Raw genomic sequence first — 24,005 nt, 5'->3', positions numbered from 1 at the left:
ATAATGTCAGTACTGAACATCTTATGATACAGTTCTGAATGTTATGATACAGTTGGAGAACCAGAATCGTACTGCAAAGGATAAAAAACAGAGTGAATTCAGCCTCAAGAAAATGATAAAACGGCTTCACATCAAAGAATCTGCAGAACATGTTATGGCCATTCTGGGAAAGAAGTTAGTCCTACAAGCTGGCATATAATTTTTTTGTCAAACAGTTTAACTTCCAGCCATGAGTGAGTATGTTTGCTGTCTGTCTTTGCATGCAGATACCCGAGTGATCTGAAGGCCTTCTCTCGCAGTGGTCTTAGTGGGGTTTGGGAGCGAGAGAGAGCTGGAAAGCGGATGAAACTTAAGCAGCCCAACACGTGGGAATGCAAACTAAGTCAGGAGGGAAACAAAGCTGCCACCTGGGAGAAACTCATTGGTGTGAATGAAGGACATGCACTGGGTTCAAAATTGTCTTAATTCTTGAACATCTACTCAAACTTAAGTAAATGTTTTTTTGTAATTGCAGATGGAAAGTCTCTTCCTTTTATGGCAATGCTGAGGAACCTGAGGAACATGATCTCTGTGGGCATCAGTGAGAAACATCATACTAAGATCCTCAACAGACTGACCTCAAAGGTGAGCATCTTTCAAATCAGTATTTTGCACACTGAAACTTATGTAACTTGATGAAGTAATTTACAGGTTTATGGTGTTTAATCTTACAGAATGCTGTAATCCAGAGCAGGCAGTTTCCTTTCCGTTTCCTGTCTGCATATAAAGTCATTTTAGAGCTCAGTAAATTTGGTAAGTTTATATATGAAGGATGTACCTGGATCAACATGTTTGTCAACCAGTCAGATTTTAGGGTTAGGTTTTTTAGGCTGATGTTGGGGTTTCAACAACAGTTTCAAACTATAATTTTCCTTGATTTTGCTTTGCAAAATCATATTGACAGTTTGGCTATATGTGATGAAATGTAAAGCATACACTACCATTCAAAGGTCTGGAGTGAGTGTTTTTAGTTTTGTTTTATAAGAAATTCATCCTTTTTTTTAGCAAGGCTGTACAGTGAGGGCAAAAAATTATTTGATCTGCTGCTGATTTTGTACGTTTGTCCACTGACAGAAATGATCAGTCTATAATTTTAATGGTAGGTTTATTTGAACAGTGCGAGACAGAATAACAACAAAAAAATCTAGAAAAAAGCATTTTAAAAAACGTTATAAATTAATTTGCATTTTAATGAGTGAAATAAGTATTTGACCCCTTCACAAAACATGACTTAGTACTTGTTGGCAAAACCCTTGTTGGCAATCACAGAGGTCAGGCAATCACAGATGTTTCTTGTAGTTGGCCACCAGGTTTGCACACATCTCAGGAGGAATTTTGTCCCACTCCTCTTGCAGATCCTCTCCAAGTCAGTAAGGTTTTGAGGCTGACGTTTGGCAACTCGAACCTTCAGTTCCCTCCACAGATTTTCTATTGGATTAAGGTCTGGAGACCGGCTAGGCCACTCCAGGACCTTAATGTGCTTCTTCTTGGTGTACATGGCCCCATCCATCGTCCCTTTGATGCGGTGCAGTTGTCGTGTCCCCTTAGCAGAAAAACACCTCCAAAAGCATAATGTTTCCACCTCCATGTTTGACGGTGGGATGGTGTTCTTGGGGTCATAGGCAGCATTCCTCCTCCTCCAAACATGGCGATTTGAGTTGATGCCAAAGTGCTGGATTTTGGTCTCATCTGACCACAACACTTTCACCCAGTTCTCCTCTGAATCATTGGCAAACTTCAGACGGGCCTGTACATGTACTTTCTTGAGCAGGGAGACCTTGCGGGCACTGCAGGATTTCAGTCCTTCACGGCGTAGTGTGTTACCAATTGTTTTCTTGGTGACTATGGTCCCAGCTGCCTTGAGATCATTGACAAGATCCTCCCGTGTAGTTCTGGGCTGATTCCTCACAGTTCTCATGATCATTGATACTCCATGAGGTGATATCTTGCATGGAGCCCTAGACCGAGGGAGAGAAAAATCGCATTTGAGAAAAATCGCACTGTTGTCACCTTCTCACCAAGCTGATTGGCGATGTAGCCCATTCCAGCCTTATGTAGGTCTACAATCTTGTCCCTGACATTCTTGGACAGGTCTTTGGTCTTGTCCATGGTGGAGAGTTTGGAATCTGATTGATTGATTGCTTCTGTGGACAGGTGTCTTTTATACAGGTAACAAACTGAGATTAGGACCACTTCCTTTAAGAGAGTGCTCCTAATCTCAGCTCCTTACCTGTATAAAAGACACCTGGGAGCCAGAAATCATGCTGATTGAAAGGGGATCAAATGCTTATTTCACTCATTAAAATGCAAATCAATTTATAACTTTTTTGAAATGTGTTTTTCTGGATTTTTTGTTGTTATTCTGTCTCTCACTGTTCAAATAAACCTACCATTAAATTTATAAACTGATCATTTCTTTGTCAGTGGGCAAACGTACAAAATCAGCAGGGGATCAAATAATTTTTTCCCTCACTGTATATGTTTATAATGTTGCAAAGATCTTTATAATGTTACAAAATATTTCTAATTCCAATAAATGCTGTTTTTAACACACTATTCATCAAAAAAATCCTGACAAAATCGGTTTCCACAATTTTTTTACAGTAGATTTGATCAAATGCAGCTTTGCAAATAAATGCAGCTTTGTTCAGCATCTTTCTCTCAAAAACTTCTTACAGACCCCAGACCTTTGTACATCATTGTACAAATAATTTAGTCCTCATGAAAGACTTTTTGGGATTTTTAGGGTTTTAATCTACAAAACTTTGGATCTCACTGGATGTCGATGAATCTATTAATCTAATTCAATAGAAGTGCGCCTGAGTAAGTTTGAGTGACATGTTCTCCCTTTTCAGCTGGTGGGCCTGTGGTCAAGGTGCCAAGCTCCAGGGAGATCCTGCAAGGTATTCTGAAGAAATTGCCAAAGACCAAACGATATCGACAATACAACTGGGAAACAACAGCGCGCAAGAGACTGAGGATCACAATGAGAGTTCCCTTCGTCTACCGCTTATTCAATATCAAACGCAGTCTCCTGAAAAAAGCAAAGTGTGTATTGCTGAATATCTAGTTTAATAATAAAGAAAACCTTTAAATAGTATGATCATTTTAGATCAAAATATACTACTATAATAAATAATTTTGGTTCATTTTACCCCTGCATTGACATGTTTTTTTTGTGATGTAATTTGTCAGTCAGAGGCTGTACACTCAGGAGCTTCTGAACAAGTACTGCTGTGCTTTGGAGAAAGCTGTGCAGATCTCCTGCAAGTACAACATCCCGCCTCTCCCTGGACGCACTCTTATGATGTATAATGCTGACATCGCAGAGGATCGGGACTGGAGTGGCGCTGATGATGTCTGCTTGCCCCCTGAAAGCACTGAAGACATTGACGAGACTAAACTCTCAGCATCGGTCAGATTTGTGCATCTTATTGTTTCAGTTATTAGCACAGTGCAGTTGTACTTTTATGAATTTTTCAGAGTGACTGTGGATTTATATTTTGTTACATTTTTATATAAGTGATTACATTTAATTTGTTATAAATGTAGGCTTCAAGTATAAATGAAACACATTGTGAACTATATGTTCTGCAGGTACAGGAAGCTGCAATGCTTTTGTGCCTGATGATTAAATACTGTAGTGAAGATTCCCAAGTCATGCTGTTTTGTGACTATGACCTCCAGGAGGTCAAGATGAAGTCTGATGTCCTTTTGGATAATGTGAGACAAGCAATGAAGCAAGTGGAGGTAACCACTTTCCTTTTGTTGTGAATATACACTTATAAATCAAATAGACTTCCATTTTTCATAGCCCTTTTTTCCATTTTTTTCTGTTTAAAATAATATATGTACAATAAAATAAAACACTTAAAAATAAAACGATAAAATAGCGAATAAAATGAAATGATAAAAAATTTATAATAAAACACTATTATTAGTGTTTTAATCTAAATGCAAAAAGGGTGGAAATAACCATGCACAGTTACAAATCCAATAATGTACTATAATGCCGTTTGATGTTCTTCAAAATTTGTTTATTTTTGGATGGGGTTACAGCTTTTTGTGTTTTATCCTCTCTGTCTCTGTCCCTCTTTCTCTTAGGAATTGAATGACTATCATGTACAGTCTGAATGCATATCTTCCACAACATTCTTCACCAAGCTAACGGAGGAGAAGATAAAGGTGTGAGCCCTTTTTGTACTTATGTACTTTTGTACCTTTTAGATGTTTTGTCCCAGAATGCATTAAAATTAATCTGCACATGACATGTCTGTTAAAATGTCTCCCCCACAGCTGGATCGTATAGTTGTGTTTGAAAATAACAGAAATTTAATGGTGGATATCAATAACTATCGGCAAGATACCAACCGTGATGCTGTTGTGATAGATGTGCTGCTCGGAAAAATGTATGTTTTGTGAAACTTGTTCTCTATTTGCCAAAATTTAAATTTTAAATTTTTTCATGAAAATGTGTGCTGCTTGGAGTAGAAATATGATCAAAATTGCTGATTGCTGTAGTTGCAAATAAATCATTTATTGTTTGTTTTGAACAGGTCTCCAATGGATACTTTGAAATACAAACTGAACTCCAACACTGTAAAGCTTTGGGGGTTTAGCGAGCAGATCCTGAGGTAAGATCATTAGCTGAAACTTTAGCTGTTGTACTCAGTATACGTTCTTTCTTGTCAAATACCTTATGAGGCTTTTCTTGTGAAAAGACATTAGCATTGGATCTACCAATTATTCACAATGTTCACTAACATTCAAAAAGTTGGGGTTGGTAAATTTTTTAAAATGTTTTCCAAAAAACATTTTATGCTCACAAAGCCAGCATTTATTTGCTCAAAAAGAGTCAAAACATTAACATTGTGAAATATTATCGCAATTTAAATTAACTTGTTAAAATGTAGCTTATTTCCACAATGACAAAGCTGAAGTCAGTGTCACATGATCCTCCAGAAATCATTCTAATATGCTGATCTGGTGCTCAAGAAAAATTTAATCATATTATTATCAATGATGAAAACAGTGATGCATAATATTTTTGTGGAAACTGTTTTTTTTTCAGGATTCCTTTATGAATAGAAAATTCAAAATAACAGCATTTGTTTGAAATAGAAATGAAATGGTTGGAGTTTCAGATGTTCATTTAGATTTGTTCTGTGGTTGTAGGTTTGTCTCAGAGAGAGGCTCCTCGAGGATGCTGCAGCATGTGGAGCACATGGACAGAGTCTATAACATCCCGCCACCACAGGGGTGCAAAACTGAACCTAAGAGAGCTGCTGATGTCATCTCACTCCCGGCAACACCAAAGTTCAGGTATGACCATAAAAAAATCTGTAAGTTACTTGTATTAAAGTGTTCATCATTCTCTTTATGTTGGGTGGTTGTGGTCCAGCATATATTCCAGGGGAGACCAGACAGGTCATCAGTACATTGAAAATTAAAGGCTAAATAAAACCTGTCTTCATTAATTCTCTTTTCTCTCTTTTCATAGATGGAAGGGTGTGCGAGTGTTCATCTCTTCTACGTTCAGGGACATGCATGCTGAGAGGGATGTTCTTGTGCGTAGCGTGTTTCCCGAGCTCAGGAGACGAGCCGCTCCACACTACCTCTACCTGCAGGAAGTGGAGCTGCGCTGGGGCGTCACCGAGGAGGAGTCTAACCGTGCTGTGGAGCTCTGTCTGTCGGAGGTCTGCCGCAGTCAGCTGCTGCTCGGGATTCTGGGAGAGAGATACGGCTTTGTGCCGCCCCGCCCCACCCTACCTGTGCTTCCTCAATACGGCTGGGTAATTACATTTATTTGTCTGATAGATGCTTTATTAAAAGTGTGATACAATTGAATTATTATTAATCACATACAGTCTTGCTGCATAACAAGTTTAATGTTAACCAGAGTTAATGTTGACCAGAAAGGTGCAAGTTAAATAAGAGAAGCAAATAAAAAAATAAAAAGACATTAATGCAAGAATGCATTAAATTGATCAAAAGTGACAGTAAATATATTTATAACGTATAACTTTCTTTTTTTTTACTTTCGACACATAGATTCTTGAAATAAAAGATCATGGTTTCCACAAAAATATTAGGCAGCTTTCAACATTTCCAAAATTGAGTATAATAAGAAGTGTTTCTTGATATCCTGTTGATCCGTGTCCTATAGTTTCATGAATTGTTTTCATGCTTCACTCTGCCAGCTCAACTCTGAACTTGATGGGTTATCCATCACTGAAATGGAGATTCGACAGTTTCAAGCTCTGTATCCAGACTCTGCCCAGAGCCGCATGTTCTTCTACTTCAGATCGCCTCGTCTCGCCAGGTACACATTTATTTATTATTTATCTGCTGACTGGATTAATTTTGTAGTTGACAGACGGTAGCCTAGGAATTAAATCATGCAAAACACAATATCAACTGCAAGCTGATGTTTCTGAGGCTCTGTGATTTACAGTAGATACAGTATATCACATCATCTACATTTCATGTGTTTGTTTAGTTCGGTGCCAGTGGCATGGAGGACAGACTTTGTGGCAGAATCCAAAGAAGCTGAAGCTAAAATTAACAGCTTGAAAACATGGATCCAGAACAATGACTTCAAAGTGACAGAAAAGTGAGTTCAGTACATTTGTTTTGCCAGCACAGTGAGTGTTTATGTATTTATTTTTGCACTGCTTAATATTCTCAGTTATCCCTGTGAATGGGGTGGGGTGGTGGATGGAAAGCCCTATCTGAAAGGCCTGGAGGACTTTGGGAGGGCAGCGCTGGAGGATATCTGGGAAGCCATACAGCAGCTCTTTGTGGAGGTCAGACTATGATCAAAACACATGAAAAGAACGGTTTTCATATGTTCCACTTTTTGGGGGCCACTCAGTAATCGTTTGAAACATCAATAAATCAGTTAAAAAATAAATAATTTCAACACTGAATAAGGATGATGTGGATAAGTAAATATGAATCTGTCAGCATCTTAAATATCTGACAGACAGCATATAAGGTCCCACCTTCTGGCCCAATTGGAAAATCATACGTAGGGCAGTAGATAATAGAAAAGGCAATTATGCAATTACTAATTACTTCATAATTGCATAATCTATTTGATTATCAATGTTTGTAAAATTTTGTTGAATATTTTGTCTATTCATATCAATCTATTTAACAATGTTTGCACATGTTTGATTAAACCTTTTCTCGACATATATCCCTATACACCCCCACCTTTTTTTAACATTTATTATTAATTAGTGGAGTTTCCTCCTCACCAAAATTCCTTTTCTTGTTTTGTAGGAGACAGATGAAGATGTGGCCTCAGAGATTAAGGAACAGGAAGTGCATCAGGATGCTCAACAGCAGCAGTTTCATGGCAGGGCAAAGCTTATTTCTATGGCTACAGAAAAAGTTCAAGAATGTCATCTAAAAGGAGGAATTCTGATGGTTGAGGGAAATCCTGGAGAGGGCAAAACTGTGTTCATGGTAAATGTACATTGTTCTTCATGTATTAATGTTCCTGAACACTGACGTTAATCTGAATATCTCCGTGTCTTCTGTTTTATTAAGGCTGCCCTGGCCCAGGCACTCAAAACCTCTGTCAAAAACAGAAAAGCCCCTTTGTGTGATGTCATATCCTATTCCACGGATGCTAGTCAGTCAGCTTGCAGTGTTGAGCAGCTTCTTCGCTGTATTGTTCAATGGCTGAGGAAAAGAAAAGACGATGTGGAGTTGCCTCCAAACACATCTTATAAGTAAGGAAAGATCTGATCATATAACATGGGTTGTCATTTCAGAAAACTCGTTTCATAATTATTGTCTTGTTACACTACAGAGACTTGTTGTCTGAGGTCCACTTGAACTTGAATGAGTTTAATAAAAAGAAGCCACTGGCATTGTTTGTTGATGGGGCGGACCGTATCCATGACGGTCGAGGTCAAAGGGTGTCAGAATGGATCCCACAGCACATCCCTAAAGTAAAAAAGAGGAACATGCATGCACAAAAACACACACACACTTACTATAAACAAGTGTTAGAGTTAAAATGATCGAAACTTTCTCATCAACCTGTCACTGTGTTCATTGTCCTCTCAGGGTGTCTGTTTGGTCCTGAGTGTTACTTCAGAATCATCCCTACAAAACACTATTAGCAAAAGGAAAGGTGCTGTGTCATTTCCACTGGGGCAGTTATCTTTACCTGACAAGAAGGAGATTGTGCAGAAGCAGCTTGTTGAGTTTGGAAAGAAACTGAGCGATTCTGCTTTCAATAACCAGGTGAACTTCCCTTTTGCTGTAGGAGTAATATAAGAAAAATCTGAGTCCTCTTTTTGCATATCTAATAAATGCATTGTTGTTTCCCCTGTAGCTTCAGACACTGCTGATGAAGAAAGGCTCTGTGAGTCCACTCTACCTCCGTTTGGCCTGTGAGGAGCTTAAGAATTATGCCTCTTTCGAGAAGGTAATTGATTAAGAATACAGTTTTAAAATTTTATTAGTGATACACCTAAAGTTATTTTGCTAAAGAAATGTGAAGTTGAACATAATATTGATGATGAAATTGGTCTTTTAGATGAAGGACAGCCTCCGGTCTCTTCCTCAGTCTCTTGGTGAGCTGGTGCAGCATAGTCTGCTGAGGCTGCAGAATCAATATGGCAGAGCAGGACTGGGCTGGGCATTAGCTACACTTGCCATCAGCTCCACCGGTAAACAACATCAAGCTCTTCAAGAACTAATTTAATTTGATGCTGTATTACAATGTTTTGTTAATTCTTTAAACTTGGCTCTACAGGGGTCCAGGGTTGGCCTGTCCAATGAAATTATCTAACCCTTCTCTCTTAAAGGGGGTACCATGATACAGTGATTTAATATCAAATAGTAATACTAATATAGCACTGAACAATTAATATATCAATGTTATTATATGGTAAATCATCCAAAAAGCATGATTCAGGGTCATACTACCGGACTTGTTATGCTTATTTTTATTATAAAGAACTGTGGCCTAATGTATGCCTTAAGGTGCAGTCATATTGGTAAAATTTCAAATGCAAAAAGGCCCATTGTCTGTTGTCAATAATGTAGCAATGTATGAAGCACAGCTCACACAGAAGTCACTTTCAAACCAAGCAACTTTGTTAATCAAAGCAGCAAATTCACAAGAGTCATGATCAACTTTATCCCGATGTAAAATCTGTGTCTGGAAATCTTTTGCCTTCATGTGAAATCCCCTAATGCATAAATTCAAATTGAAATGACTGAATTTTGAAAATTTGCCAACTAAGAGTAAATGTGACTGTACCTTCAGAAATGTCATTAATAGACCTGGGAAGATTTTAGAGATTCTATCAAATATGAAACATCAAGCTAAAGCTTTAACTTAAAATGTATTAAATATTAAGATCTTAATGTTTTCAGAAGTTTAATTGCATATTGTTTTTTGGTAAATAAATGAATTATTAATAATGAAATATTAAGAAATCATGACACAAAATCCAAAAGCTTAAACAAATTTATTTGCTGATTTGTTTTCATTTATTTTATTTTTTATTTGTTTTGAATCGCGTATCAAAATAATATTTTTTTTTGTATGGAGCATAACATTTAATTAATTTATTTATTTTAAATTTAATGTATTGAAAATAAATATTTCTCAAATCACTAATCTGTTTCTTTCACAGGACTGTGGGAGAGTTCTCTTTACACTGTACTGAACATGTGCAATGACTTAAACTCCAGAGGTGGGCCGGTGACATGGCAGGAAATTCTCCATATAGCGAGGCATCCAGAGAGCCGTGTTCCCATGGCAGTATTCTCTCAGCTGGCACGAAATTTACACAGGTAAAGCCCAGTGAAATATATAGACATAGAACTACTGTTTTTGACCAGGAATAATTTGTTTGGTAATTCTTCAAATGCAGTCTAATTGGACCGTCCCATGCTCAGGGCTCAGATGACCTCCTGATTTTGACCCATCCAGAGGTGAAGTCAGCATTTGAACATCTGTATCTGTCTACTGAGGAGAGTAGAATCAGAAGTCATCTGATAATTGCAGGTAAAACAAGACACATGTAAATCATGATGCATTTTATGTGTTTTATTCACTACTGTGTAAAGGTTTTGGGTTCCGTAAGGGTGTTTTTTTAAGAAGGAAAGTAGTACTTTTATGCAACAAGGATTCATTATATTAAGACTTATATATAATACTTATATCTTTTACATTTTCTATTTATCAAAGAATCCTGTTTCTTGAGCACCAAATCAGTATATTTGTTTTTGAAGGGATCATGTGACACTAAAGACTGAAGTAATGGCTGCTAAAAAAATCGGCTTAAAAAAAATCGGGGGTAATTTTCACTTTATTATGATGGGACAGATCAGAGTTGACAGGGAGCAAAGTGGGAGAGAGAGAGAGGGGGCAGGATCAGGAAAGGTCCTCGAATCGGGATTCAAACTCTGGGTGCCCGTAGCGCAACAACGCTAAATGTCAGCGCACTGCCTACAATGCTATCAGCGCCGACCGAATAAAATACATTTGGAAATTGAAAACATGTTTTTAAAATCATAATATTTTAATCATAAAAGTATTTTTACTGTATTTTTTATCAAATAAATACAGCTTTGGTGAGCATAAGCACAAATTTACAGACTCTGAACTTTTGAAAGGTAATGTATGTTTTTATATATTTATTTCTATACAATTTTTTCCCAGCTCACCTTTGGGTGCAGTCAAATCCTCAGGGGAAGGACACATTCCTTCACTCTGATGCTGATATTCTGTCTCAACTCCCTGAACATCTGGTCAGTGTCCTCCTGCTCTCTTCTTTGATCTTTGAGCTTCAGTGAGCAATGTGATGTTACAAAACTCATAGAAATGTCTATTCTCTCTCTGTGCTCAGATGGGCAGTAATCAGTGGGAGCCTTTGTGTTTTCTGCTGTCCAGTTACTACTTCCTCTATGCTAATGTGCGGCATCGACTTCTTCATCAACTTCTGGAGACCTACATTTTGTTTGGTAAGAGCGCCTTAATGCTTCTGATTTTTAGCAGTAGTACATTTCTTCATAGATTATAGGTTATCATATTGATTGTTTTTTCTTTTATCTATTTAGGCCAAAAATATGAGACCCATCAGCTGAAATCCAAAAGATCTACAGGTGTTTTACTTTCATATTAACCAAAACCAAAACCCAACTGTAGTGACTCGAAAAAGGACTTAAAGTAGATTCATGATCATGATGTGTCCTTAATGATTGGAAATGTGTACTGAAATTACAAAATATAATTTTTGTGGTAAACCTATACCAAATTTGTGTTTTTTGTGGTAAACCTATAATTGTGGTAAACCTATACCAAATTTGTGTTTTTTGTGGTAAACCTATAATTGTGGTAAACCTATACCAAATTTGTGTTTTTATTTTTGTTTTTTTTTCAGATAACATGAAGGATTTTGAGGACTGTCTCAGTTTTCTGAAGCGTCACAGCCTTCTCTTCTCCCAGTGGCCTGCTCTCTTTGTACAAACAGCTCTTAATGAACCTCGTGACAGCTCTGCCCATTTGTGGGCAGAAAGCATGATGAGAAATGGAGGAGTGCATGCTGTAAAATGGCTAAACTGCACAGATGCAGCACAAAAAGAAGTCAGGTACTAATATTGGACTTAATTTATTCTCATATTCCAAGTTTAAGTTATTAAAGTTTATTTTAAAGTCATTTAAGCTTTTAAACTTTAACATGGTAAGTGTCACAGATTTGCTTATGTAAAATTTTTATTATACATCTTTTTTATTTTTAAAAAACCTAAAGAAAAACTTAACATTTTGTTTGTCTAAGTTAAATTTTGAATTAGAATAAGAATTAATTTAATATTGTGGTTTCAGAATTCCTGGACACTGTTATGTGCAAAGGTTATCTAGAATTTTTAAATATGATTTAATTTTTTTTTTTCTGCTTAGTGAGCTGGTCTCTACCTTCCACTCCGAGCCGAGTTGTGTGGTGGTGAGTCCTGATGGAAAACTTATAGCAGTGGGTACTGGAGAGGGAACAATTCACTTCTTGCATGCAGAGACTGGGCAGGTAACAGTTAAGCATAAAAACTGAAATTTGATATGATTTTCAGCATATTTAAGATGGACATAACAATTTGCTTTTTTTAGGAAGTGAAGATATTGATGAGCAGTGGTGATGGCATCTCCAGATGCATCTTCCTTGGGGAGGAGCTTCTGGCAACAACCTCGTTTGATGGGCAGGTCGAGGTGTGGGATGTTGCGAATGGTTGCAGGTAATTTTTTTCTGACTCAAATGCATGAAATATGAATGAAATATGACTAACCTGTGAAAAATCTTCCATCACTTTAAGAACTTCCCACATGAATGCCCACTCCAACAAGATCACAGGATGTGATGTCAGTCCAGACAGAAAACTCTTTGCTACTGTCTCACTAGACTTAAACTTGAAGGTAAAATAAGAAGATAAAAAATCTGTTTAATTCTGAACTTCATGTAGTGTTGTGGTGTTTTGAAGTATTCATCATTTATGTGGCTGTACTCAGGTGTGGTCAGCGCAGAAGAGCACAGAAGTGGCCTCTCTCATGAATCCCTCCCCCCTGAACTGTGTGAACTTTGACCTTGAGGGTCAGCTCGTGGCAGTGGGATGCTGGGACGGAGCCGTTCGTTTGTGGAACTGGCTTGAACAGAAAAACGTTACGGTGAGGAATGACTTCAAGACATATTTTTATGCCTTATATACTAAAACTTATATCTTCTATTTAGACTCTGTTAGGTCATCAGAGTTCGGTGCGGAGTCTGTCTTTCTCTCCCTGGTCGTCCATGTTGTGCTCAGGCTGTCTGTCAGGAGAAGTGCGGCTCTGGTCAGTGACAGGAGCTGCTTGTGTGGGCAGTTATCATGCTCACCGCGGCTCCACGCAGTCACTAAACTTCCTGCAGGGAGGAAACCTCTTGCTGAGCGCTGGACATGACAGTGTGGTGAGGAATATGATCTGATAATCTTCAGTTGTTAGATTTTGTTACAGTGATTCACTCTGCTGTGCATCCAAATTTTTGTTGCCTAGGTTCATGTGTGGTCTGGTGGTCTTGGGAAAACTGTCACTGTATTGGGAGAAGAAAAGGTACTTTCACGTTCTTAAATTAGAATTGCTTCTTATTTTAGTATTTTTACTGCTTATACTATTTATGAATATTAAAGGATTAGTTCACCCAAAAATGAAAATTAGCCCATGTTTTACTCACCCCCAAAGCATCCTAGGTGTATATGACTTTCTTCTTTCAGACGAATCCAATCGGGGTTATATTAAAAATTATCCTGGCTCTTCCAAGCTTTAGAATGGGAATAGTGGAAGGGTTGGGAGAGCCCCAAACATGGGGACTGGATTTATAGTGTCCAGCATGTCCATGATGGGGTGAAGAGACATTTGTGAACCGTCAGGGAATCATGCGTCACCACTCCACCTTCCATAGTGACCTTGAAACTTTTAACTACCAATTGCCCTCTTAATGCATAAAATCTGAACTCCTTGTATCAAGTCCTTTAACAGCTTTACTATATATAGCTTATCACTTAAGACAGGCCCAGATAACCGCATTTTAGCTGACTTTGAATGAGAGAGAGAACTCTGAGGGATTCAGGACTGGTAGCAATACATTTTCATTAACTTTTAACGTAATTTCATCGTACTGTTACTTTACACTAGTCCAGCTTAAAACTTGTCAGAAATTACATGCATTTCTTTATCTTTGTCTTTTTACTTTATATTTGCAATTCAAAAGTTTCTTAACGTTAGTTCTTTTGCAGTCTTTGTCAGTACATTTACATCAACTTGTACTTAGCCATTTGCCTAGTTCTGGCCATGGCTTTGGAATTTCAACAATGGTTTTAAATCTGTCAGGGGTTATCTGACCCAGAGATGTTACTTCGGGTCGTGCTAACTGTGCTTTCTTCAAATTAACTTTGAAACCCCGTTTATGTTACTTGTTTACAACAATGTCAGCTCATATGCAACAATTTTTCACTGGAAATTGGCATTTAGCTATGATACTGAGTGGCTATATTTTTGCAATTCTACAGTAAAATTACTCTTTTACCCAGACATCAGTAAATATAGAAATTACAAATTTCCACTCAGAATATGTCTCTGTTATTTTTACTTCTTAAACCAGAGTCATGGTGGCAGCCAGCATGAGATAAAAACAACTGCTTCATTGCATTCAAACGCAATTTTATCTTCTGAAGCAAAACATAAGCTTCTAAGCTTTTCCAAAATGCTACTGCCAATTTGTGTGCCTACAGTCTTTTCACCAACCTAGAATTCTGTTCAGTATGCCTTGTCAGGGCTTTCAACAATTATATAGGAATTAGTACAGATTTATGATATCATTCATTGTCATTTATTTCTATGCACAAAGAATCAGATTAAATCATCACTCAGTTACTTCTGGGATTATTTTTAACAAATAGCCACTTTACACATCTGAAAATAGGCACATTTAGAATTTTTTATATCTCTGGTTCTTTCCTTGTTTGCAGCCAATCAAGTTTTTGTTTTTACTTTCCAATCAGAATCACAGCCCATATATCATTACGAGAATATCATTAAAGCTGCAGTCCGTAACTTGTGTGTGTCAGTAAGCAACTCATTAATATAGAATGTTAAGGCTCTAAAGCACACCAGTATAGGTGTGTGAATTATAGGAGCTAAACGAAGTATGATGATGTGTAACGTATGTGAAGGGGTATAAAATAGAATTGGGATTGGGCCTAAATTCTGCACTGAATTTAGCCTGAACCAAACAGACTTTTTGTAAATAATTTCTGCCTTTTGTTGGTCTTTGTAAACTTGTACACGTTTGTGTGATATTTAGGCCGGTTCATTTAACTGTTATTTAGTGTGAAATTTAGGAGCTTAAATCAAAATGCTTCAAATATTAAATCACACAAAATTTATTTTTGTAAATATTGATAAATGTGCAAGAAAAAATGTCATGTAAATAGATAACAAAACAGTCTGTGCAACTGACAGCCCCAGTAATATTATATGCAATTTCTTTTTAACAAACTTATTTGAAAATCTCCCACATTTGTATTATTTTCATATAGATCGTGACTGGTATTTTCACATAAACCAACTATAGCACTCCTTAAACACAAAGACAACTTTGATTTGTTTCATTTTTGCAGAACCAATGCTTATGTTCTTGAAAACATCAACACTACAGGTACATCTCAAAAAATTTGAATATCAAGAAAAAGGTCAATATTTTTTGTCACTCATTTCAGAAAGTTATATTATATAGATTCATTACACATAGAGTGAAATATTTCAAGCCTTTATTTCTTAAAATTTTGATGATTATGGTTTACAGATAATGAAACTCAGTGAAATTCAGTGTCTCAGAAAATTTTTATATTACATAAGATCAAGAAATGTCAGGCTTCTGAAAAGTATGTTCATTTCTATGCACTCAATACTTGGTTGGGCCTCCTTTTTTATGAATTACTGCATCAATGCGGCGTGGCATGGAGGCAATCAGCCTGTGGCACTGCTGAGGTGGTATGGAAGCCCAGGTTGCTTTGATAGCGGCCTTCAGGTCATCTGCATTGTTGGGTCTGGTGTCTCTCATCTTCCTCTTGACAATACCCCATAGATTCTCTGGGGTTCAGGTCAGGCGAGTTTGCTGGCCAATCAAGCACAGTAACGCCATGGTCAATGAACCAGCTTTTGGTACCTTTGGCAGTGTGGGCAGGTGCTGCTGGAAAAGGAAATCAGCATCTCCATAAAGCTTGTCAGCAAAAGGAAGCATGAAGTGCTCTAAAATTTCCTGGTAGATGGCTGCGTTGACTGTGGACTTCAGAAAACACAGTGGACCAACACCAGCAGATGACATGGCAGCCCAAATCATCATTGACTTTGGAAACTTCACACTGGACTTCAAGCAACATGGATTCTGTGCCTCTCCACTCTTCCTCCAGACTCTGGGACCTTGATTTCCAAATGAAATGCAAAATTTACATTCATCTGAAAAGAGGACTTTGGACCACTGAGCAACAGTCCAGTTCTTTTTCTCCATAGACCAGGTAAGACGCTTCTGACGTTGTCTCTGCTTCAGAAGTGGCTTGGCCCTTTTCCTGAAGACGTCTGAGCGTGGTGACTCTTGATGCACTGACTCCAGCTTCAGTCCACTCCTTGTGAAGCTCTCCCAAGTGTTCGAATCAGCTTTGCTTGACAGTATTCTCAAGCTTGCAGTCATCCCTGTTGCTTGTGCACCATTTCCTACCCAATTTCTTCCTTCCAGTCAACTTTGCATTTAATATGCTTTGATACAGCACTCTGTGAACAGCCACACCTTCCAGTAATGACCTTCTGTCACTTACCCTCTTTGTGGAGGGCGTCAATGTTCGTCTTCTGGATCATTGCCAAGTCAGCAGTCTTCTCCATTATTGTGGTTTTAAAGAACAAGAGATACTCGGAATTTATACTGTAGGGATGGTCATTCATTGAAACTCAAATGTAAATATTCTAATATTTTGAGATACTGATTTTTGACTTTCATGAGCATTAGAGCAATCATCAAAATTAAAACAAAAAAAAACTTTTGAAATGTTTTACTTTACATGTAATAAATCTAAAATATATGAAAGTTTCACTTTTTGAAATAAAAGGAACTTTTTCATGATATTCTAATTTGTTGAGATGTACCTGTATTCTATTTAATCCTTGCAAACACTCATATTTCTTTCAGGAGATCAATTTTAGTTGAGCACCTTTAAAAATTATGTTAATTAATCATCATTTGTAGACACCAACACTGCAACAAAAAAAATGCGCCAGACATAGAAATGACGATGAAGATGATGCTCTGTGTGTGGCTGTAGCCGGTGGATACGCTGCTGTGGGTTACCATGGAGATGGTATCAAAATGTTCAATTTGAAATCAGGTAAGTAAACATTTGCATCCATTTAAAACGCTTTACAACTCCATAATTATAGAGAAGGGGTAGAACTCATCCCAAATTCTTTGTGCTGTAGGAGAAAAGGTTTGGTCCAGTGAGGACCTCCCGGTGTCCATGCTCTGCCTCATGTGGATGGAGGCCAAAGGAACAGAGCTGTTGCTGTCGGGGGGCATGGACCACCGTCTCAGGGTCTGGGAAAGGCAAGGAGAAAATCCAGAAAACCTTGTGTTGATAGGATCTTTTGGTGTGCAGAAGGGACCTATTTTCGCCCTGGCTCACAACTCCACCTGCGTGGCTTCTGCGTCTGGTCAGTGTACACAAAATATTTAGGATTTTTAGCAGTCCACAATGGATATTTAGCTTTTACAAACTCATTTCAGCCTATTTTTTATCTTTAGATTACCTCTGCCATCATCTTTTAATAATTTTTTTTTTATATCTGCTAAATGCACATCTAAAAAAATTAGAATATCGTGAAAAAGTTTAAAAAAAATTTTTATTGCAACTTTTTTTCAATAAGTGAAACGTTCATATATTCTAGATTCATTACAGGTAAAGTAAAACATAATATAATTTTGATGATTACAGCTTACAGCTCATGAGTCAAAAATCCAGTATCTCAAAATATTAGAATATTTATATTTGAGCTTCATTAAATGACTATCCCTACAGTATAAATTCCAGGTATCTCTTGTTTTTTGAAACCACAATAATGGGGAAGACTTGGCAATGGTCCAGAAGACAATCATTGACACCCTCCACAAAGAGGGTAAGTCACAGAGGGTCATTACTGAAAGGTGTGGCTGTTTACAGAGTGCTGTATCAAAGCATATTAAAAGCAAAGTTGACTGGAAGGAAAAAGTTGGGTAGGAAAAGGTGCACAAGCAACAGGGATCACCACGCTCAGACGTCTTCAGAAAAAGTGCTATCAATCCACTTCTGAAACGGAAACATCGTCAGAAGCATCTTACCTGGGCTGTGGAGAAAAGAACTGGACTGTTGCTCAGTGGTCCAAAGTCCTCTTTTCAGATAAAAGTAAATTTTGCATTTCATTGGAAATCAATGTCTGGAGTCTGGAGGAAGACTGGAGAGGCACAGAATCCAAGCTGCTTGAAGTCCAGTATGAAGTTTCCACAGTCAGTGATGATTTGAGGTGCCGTGACGTCTGCTGGTGTTGGTCCATTGTGTTTTATCAAGTCCAAAGTCAATGCAGCCGTCTACCAGGAGATTTTGGAGCACTTTATGCTTTCATCTGCTGACAAGCTTTATGGAGATGCTGATTTCCTTTTCCAGCAGGACTTTAGCACCTGTCCACACTGCCAAAACCACTTCCAAGTGGTTTGCTGACCATGATATTACTGTGCTTGATTGGCCAGCCAACATGCCTGACCTGAATCCCATATGGAATCTATGGGATATTTTCAAGAGAAAGATGAGAAACAGTCGATCCAACAATCCAGACGAGCTGAAGGCTCAATAGTTCCTCAGCAGAGCCTCAGGCTGATCGCTTCCATGCCATTCCTCACTGATGCTGGAGTTTGTGTTAAAGGAGCCCCGACCACGTATTGAGTGCATAAATGAACATACTTTTAAAGAACTTGAACTTTTCTGTTTGGCGAATCCTTTTTTTGATTGATCTTAGGACATATTCTAATATTTTGAGATACTGGATTTTTGACTTTCATGAGCTTTAAGCTCTAATCTCTAATCATCAAAATTAAATAAAAAAAAAAACTTTTGAAATGTTTTACTTTACATGTAATGAATCTAGAATATATGAAAGTTTCACTTTTTGAAATGTTACAATAAAAAATTTACTTTTTCACGATATTAAATTTTTTTTTAGATGCACCTGGGTATATATAAAACTTTTTTTTTTTTAATTTTTTAATTTTTTAATTTTTTAATTTTTTTTTAATTTTTTTTTTAGATGACTTCACTATTGCTCTGTGGTTGAAGGATATGTTGACTTCTAAGCCCTGGATTGACCCAAAGGTGATGTGTATTCTGAGAGGTCACAATGGAGGGGTCACATGCCTTGCTTTCAGTCCTGATGGGAAAGAGTTGCTGTCAGGAGGGAAAGATCAGGTACTTGCTCCACTGCCTATTTATTACTGGAAGAATTGGAAGAAAATACACAATTTATGTCACATTTATGTAATTTTGTCACAATCTTTTCCAATAGGCTTTGATGATATGGAAGCTAAATGCTTCCCATCCAGTTCTTTCCCAATCCGTTTCCAATTGCCATGGAGACTGGATTACAGGATGTGCCTGGACATCATCTGCTGTGGTGAGAAAGACATTTACAAAGTGCTCTTTAGTTCATTTCCTCAACATCTGACTCTGTGTCTCTAACCGAATACAAAACTTCTCTCACACCTCAGCTCAGCTGCTCCAGTGACTGTAAGCTGCGGATGTGGGATATCCAGACAGGACGTTTGCTGAGAGAGATCCTCTCTAGTTCATCTTTGAGCACATTGTGCTGTTGGGTAAGACAGTTGTGCCATGTTGCAAAGACATACAGAAGTGTAACTGTTTATATTTATGTAATTTGAATGTCTTTAGGAGGATCATGTAATGGCAGGCTCTACAGATGGACTGCTGATGGTTTGGAAGTGGGAATCAGGGGTAGAAATCACCAGGATCCAGGCCCACAAGTCACGTCTCCATCACTGCACTGTTATCTCTCAGCCAGGTACAGTGACTAATACACTCGTGCACACAAATAGCTGTTTGATATCGAAATATAGATATGTATCTTGCTCACACAGTAAAAAAAAAAACATCACAGCAAATAAATTTACACACAGGTCTGGAAATAAATTTAAAACCAGAAGACTTACTGGTAGCCTCAGCATCAGAAGATGGAACTGTTAAACTCTGGCATCCACTGCAGGTAACAACTTAATGTTTTGCATTAATAATAGATTTTTTAATTACTAAAACAATATTGAAGATTTTTAATTAATCCCTGAAGATTTATTCTAGGTATGCATAATATATCTATATACCATAATATATATATATATATATATATATATATATATACCATATTGGTCATTAGTTGATATTTATGGAAGCTTGTTTCAGTCATCAGATAAAAAAAATAAAAAAGGTAATTGCAACTTTTTATCTCATAATTTCCTTGCAAGTTAAAAGTCTTATATTTTGCTGTTTTTTTTATAATTTGGAAAAATCTGTATTGTGAGATAAGGTTGCAATTACCTTCCATAGAAAGGCTTCCATAGATATTCAGTATTTAATCATTTTAAATAATTTCCCCTATTTTTTGTACATCCAGATGATCTTTGCAGTCATTAAATGTTCACTATAAAAAACACTAGGACATAATAACACTGATAAATGTAATCTTTAGGAAATTTCAACAGGAATATCTATTTTCATTCTGTACATTATATTGTTGTGATGCCTACATTTTTCTTCTATAATTTAAAAGTGTTTTATTTTTGTTTATTTAGACAATATATAGAATTTTAATATCTGCCATTTGTTGTTACTGGCCATAAAATGAAAATAATTCTCATTTTATTAGTTTGGCCCAGAATTTTAATACCAGTGCATTCCTAATTTATTCTTAAAAATTGTTTTCATAGATACAGCATCACAACACCCTTCACGGTCACAGTGCAGAAATCCAGTCTTTAGTGTGCAAAGAGGACGGACTGCCGGAGTTCCTCACTGTCTCAGTGGATTGTTCCCTCAGGTCATGGAGTGTCACCACAGCAATGGGTACGACAGAATAGTCAAAAAAGCAGAATTTAAACTAGGGATGCATCGATCCGATACTCAGGATCGGTATCGGCTCCGATACTGGAATTTCTGCCGGATCGGACGAGACCGATCTAAATCCGATATTGTGAGTATATTATTCGGTGTTATTGTTAAGCCCCACGAAAGCACAAAAACATTAGAAAGCACCATAAAGTCAAAGTGTTCTGAAGCCGTTCCATATTTTAATGTGAGGTACAGATGAACATTTAAGTCATTAAATTCAAGTTCACGTAAATTCTTCTCTCCGCTGCTTCTGTCTGTCATCCTCTGTTCAGCATTCAAACTGTGCCGCGTTCGGTTAGTCAAGACAGTCAAACTCTCTCCTAGAGCGCTCAATAACTGAGAGTTAAAACTGTTAAACGAAAAGTATCAATAAACTATGCACAGATTTAATAAGCTATGCACCAATATCTCTTTCCTTTGTGCTTTGAACTTCTCTATGTGGAGCTGTGCGCTGAGACTCCGTGCTATTCAAGCGCATCATTCTGCGCACGGGAAGCCATAAGCGCTTTGTGCCGCTCTCTATTGGAGCTTTTCCTATTATAATGCTTTTGCGCAATGAAAAATTATTTATAGCGTTTCTTGTTCTGTCCTATCAAGGTTATTAATAATCTAATGTATAGCACAGTAATGGAGGCAGCAACATTTATGATATATATGACAGATGGGACTCTATCATATGTCACTGCCTTCATTGTGCTATACATTTTAAAGAAATGTCTTTTAATTTTGTAGTTTATATTTATAAATAAATACATTTACTTGTTTTCATTAATGTATTTTGCAACAATACAAAGAGCAATGTGTAACATTTTACCAGATATAGTCCTTCGCATATTTACTTTTATTTGTTCCCCACTAAATTATGTTATCACTAAATGTTTCGATTTTATAAAATTGTGCACTCATGATTTTTCTAGAATAAATTTTGCTGCTAAATTATCCACTAACCTAATTTATAATAATATTTTTGTCATAGATTATGAATGGGCCTGTTTACACCTGGTCATTTCATGCGTTTTTGCTGATCGGATATCTATCTGATTTGTTAAAACGTTTCAATTTACACATGGCCACAAAGTCACAAAACGGATATAAATTCGATCTTCAATTCCTGCGCTATATTTAAATGTAACGAAATTCACTTCAACGAAATCAAAAGATAAGCGCTGCGTTTTATTAATTATCAGCGCATTTCAAGATCAAAGACCGCAATAGGAGAGCACGTGGCATCAGCACTGGAAAGATAAGTTTGTCTTATACTTTTAATGAAGAGTAGGCCTATTGTGTTGATCGTCTGCGTCTGACTTTCAGTTTCATTGGCGGCAATTTGCGTGTCTTCTGAAGACATATCGACGGCAATGTGTGTTGCATTAGCGCGTCATCTGACTATAATGTCATATAGCCTATAACACGGTTTCACACGTTTATTTTTATTTTTTACATTTTGGGACAAGTAAAATTAACATGTGGTTTCAACAACCAGATGCGTTTACACATGTCCAGTTTCGTCTGGAATGCGGCCCAGACCACCTCCTGAAGTGGTTTGAGCGATCAGATTTATATTACAAATCGCATGAAGTGACCAGGTGTAAACAGCCCCTATACATTAAATGAAATGAAGTTGTCTAATAGATTGTCTTTAACACAAAAAAGAGTGACACAGAAGTATAGAAATTCATTACATTGATAAAAAAAAAAAAAACTGCTGGTATCGGATCGGAATTGGACGATACTCAGAATTTTCTGGATCGGATCTGAAAAAATGGTATCGTTGCATCCCTAATTTAAACTGATGCAAAAATCTGTGGCAACATTTATTTTTTGTGAAATTACGGCAGTGCATCCAAAGTAAAGCATTTGTTTGGTATTAATAACTTTTTTGAAATACATTCATCCACAGAAACCCCTCGCTGCCAGAAGGGCAGTGTCAGAGCTTTGTGCTTCCTGGATAGTGATGATCTCATGGTGTGTGGTTATGACACAGGCAGATTAGAGATATGGCATCAGAATTCAATGGTTTACTGGAAGAAGGTAATCATGGGTTGGGAACTAACTTTAATATTTGTTGATCAGTTAGTAAAAATACAGTGTGAGTGCTCTTTACCCTCTTTAATCTGGAAATGTCAGAGTGAACGGCTCTGTGTGTGTTGTTTGAAGGTCAGTGATGGCAGCTTATGTGCAGTCACTGGGATGCCGGACGATGAGCTGGCGGTGAGTTGCAGCGACTGCTCTGTATGTATCTGGAAGCTGCAGCGGGACTCCAAGAAGTGCATTATGGGGTAATGACTTTTAACCCTTTTCACTTTCATACTTCAGTTCTGAAAACTTGTTACTTAAATTCACTTTACATTTCGCTCACATTAAAAATTATTGATTTTTTTTATTTTTATTGTTTTATTTTACATTTATTTAAAAAAAATATTATCGGTTATTATTTTATTTTGTTCCAGGCTTGATAAGGTGTCTTCATACAAAGTGGAGTCTCCTTTGAGCTTTTTGTTTTACTGCGGCAATCTGTTTGGAGTATATATGGATGGAACAGTCACTGATGTGCTCTCTACTAAAGCCAGGACCAAAGTAGCTTATAAGTAAGTAATCAACAATTTTTTTTATAAAAGCTGTCCTGCAATCCTCTGTTAAGCATTTTTCCATGCAAGGTGGCACAAAGTGAATAATAACATTCCTTTACTGGGTCATAAAAAGTAAATGTACAGTATGTGTGTTTCATTGTAGCTGGTTAAGAAGGGTATGTCCTCTCGGCATGATGGCGAATGATAGCAAGAGCTTTTGGCTGTTGGGTCAGAAACAGGGTATTCTGTACGTTGGCCTCATTGTAAGTTCATCATCTGTCAATATCGTGTATATATTGGCATTGTTAAAACTGTTATAATAATCTGAAATGATCTGTCTTTTAGTTGTCTCTGAATCTGAGTGGGCCAGACTTCTACTTACCCTTTTGTGATGATGCGATAAGTAAGAAGCCAAAGGACTTAGAGGAGTTAGAGCAGGAAATAGATGAGGAGCAGCAGGAGAAGCTGAGTGAGGAACAGCGGAGGGAGATGCAAACAGCAATCCAGAGGGCGTCTCAGATCAGCACCTGGATCACAGCTGCAGCAATGCAGAACGGTACACCTGTTTTATTATACTGAATTAAAGAATTTTGTCAGGATGCATAAAAATCATGAAAAGTGTCACTTTTTTCCCCTATGAAATTTTTTTTA

At 37.3% G+C, this 24,005-nt stretch overlaps 1 protein-coding gene across 1 annotated transcript in view; it reads left to right on the top strand.

The window, feature by feature from the left end:
• Positions 1 to 24,005, top strand: part of LOC306881876 (telomerase protein component 1-like) — a 32,861-nt gene that overhangs the window by 6,476 nt on the left and 2,380 nt on the right. Inside the window, exons 8-53 of the mRNA XM_079436213.1 lie at positions 53 to 174; positions 267 to 424; positions 515 to 624; positions 714 to 792; positions 2,895 to 3,087; positions 3,235 to 3,454; positions 3,637 to 3,789; positions 4,144 to 4,224; positions 4,336 to 4,448; positions 4,596 to 4,673; positions 5,215 to 5,361; positions 5,540 to 5,831; positions 6,240 to 6,361; positions 6,539 to 6,652; positions 6,728 to 6,845; positions 7,327 to 7,512; positions 7,597 to 7,781; positions 7,862 to 8,003; positions 8,122 to 8,301; positions 8,393 to 8,485; positions 8,597 to 8,729; positions 9,705 to 9,864; positions 9,945 to 10,078; positions 10,736 to 10,824; positions 10,923 to 11,037; positions 11,134 to 11,178; positions 11,457 to 11,664; positions 11,975 to 12,095; positions 12,176 to 12,300; positions 12,379 to 12,478; positions 12,572 to 12,727; positions 12,792 to 13,004; positions 13,091 to 13,147; positions 16,833 to 16,971; positions 17,063 to 17,293; positions 18,917 to 19,074; positions 19,172 to 19,279; positions 19,374 to 19,478; positions 19,555 to 19,684; positions 19,800 to 19,885; positions 20,604 to 20,739; positions 22,685 to 22,815; positions 22,942 to 23,063; positions 23,235 to 23,372; positions 23,518 to 23,617; positions 23,700 to 23,910. Coding sequence (XP_079292339.1) covers positions 53 to 174; positions 267 to 424; positions 515 to 624; positions 714 to 792; positions 2,895 to 3,087; positions 3,235 to 3,454; positions 3,637 to 3,789; positions 4,144 to 4,224; positions 4,336 to 4,448; positions 4,596 to 4,673; positions 5,215 to 5,361; positions 5,540 to 5,831; positions 6,240 to 6,361; positions 6,539 to 6,652; positions 6,728 to 6,845; positions 7,327 to 7,512; positions 7,597 to 7,781; positions 7,862 to 8,003; positions 8,122 to 8,301; positions 8,393 to 8,485; positions 8,597 to 8,729; positions 9,705 to 9,864; positions 9,945 to 10,078; positions 10,736 to 10,824; positions 10,923 to 11,037; positions 11,134 to 11,178; positions 11,457 to 11,664; positions 11,975 to 12,095; positions 12,176 to 12,300; positions 12,379 to 12,478; positions 12,572 to 12,727; positions 12,792 to 13,004; positions 13,091 to 13,147; positions 16,833 to 16,971; positions 17,063 to 17,293; positions 18,917 to 19,074; positions 19,172 to 19,279; positions 19,374 to 19,478; positions 19,555 to 19,684; positions 19,800 to 19,885; positions 20,604 to 20,739; positions 22,685 to 22,815; positions 22,942 to 23,063; positions 23,235 to 23,372; positions 23,518 to 23,617; positions 23,700 to 23,910 — 6,337 coding nt within the window. The remainder of the gene's footprint in view (positions 1 to 52; positions 175 to 266; positions 425 to 514; positions 625 to 713; positions 793 to 2,894; positions 3,088 to 3,234; positions 3,455 to 3,636; positions 3,790 to 4,143; positions 4,225 to 4,335; positions 4,449 to 4,595; positions 4,674 to 5,214; positions 5,362 to 5,539; positions 5,832 to 6,239; positions 6,362 to 6,538; positions 6,653 to 6,727; positions 6,846 to 7,326; positions 7,513 to 7,596; positions 7,782 to 7,861; positions 8,004 to 8,121; positions 8,302 to 8,392; positions 8,486 to 8,596; positions 8,730 to 9,704; positions 9,865 to 9,944; positions 10,079 to 10,735; positions 10,825 to 10,922; positions 11,038 to 11,133; positions 11,179 to 11,456; positions 11,665 to 11,974; positions 12,096 to 12,175; positions 12,301 to 12,378; positions 12,479 to 12,571; positions 12,728 to 12,791; positions 13,005 to 13,090; positions 13,148 to 16,832; positions 16,972 to 17,062; positions 17,294 to 18,916; positions 19,075 to 19,171; positions 19,280 to 19,373; positions 19,479 to 19,554; positions 19,685 to 19,799; positions 19,886 to 20,603; positions 20,740 to 22,684; positions 22,816 to 22,941; positions 23,064 to 23,234; positions 23,373 to 23,517; positions 23,618 to 23,699; positions 23,911 to 24,005) is intronic.

Source organism: Barbus barbus, assembly GCF_936440315.1.
Source record: "Barbus barbus genome assembly, chromosome: 15".
Taxonomy (NCBI): Eukaryota; Metazoa; Chordata; class Actinopteri; order Cypriniformes; family Cyprinidae; genus Barbus; species Barbus barbus.
This window is presented reverse-complemented; position numbering and strand designations above follow the sequence as displayed.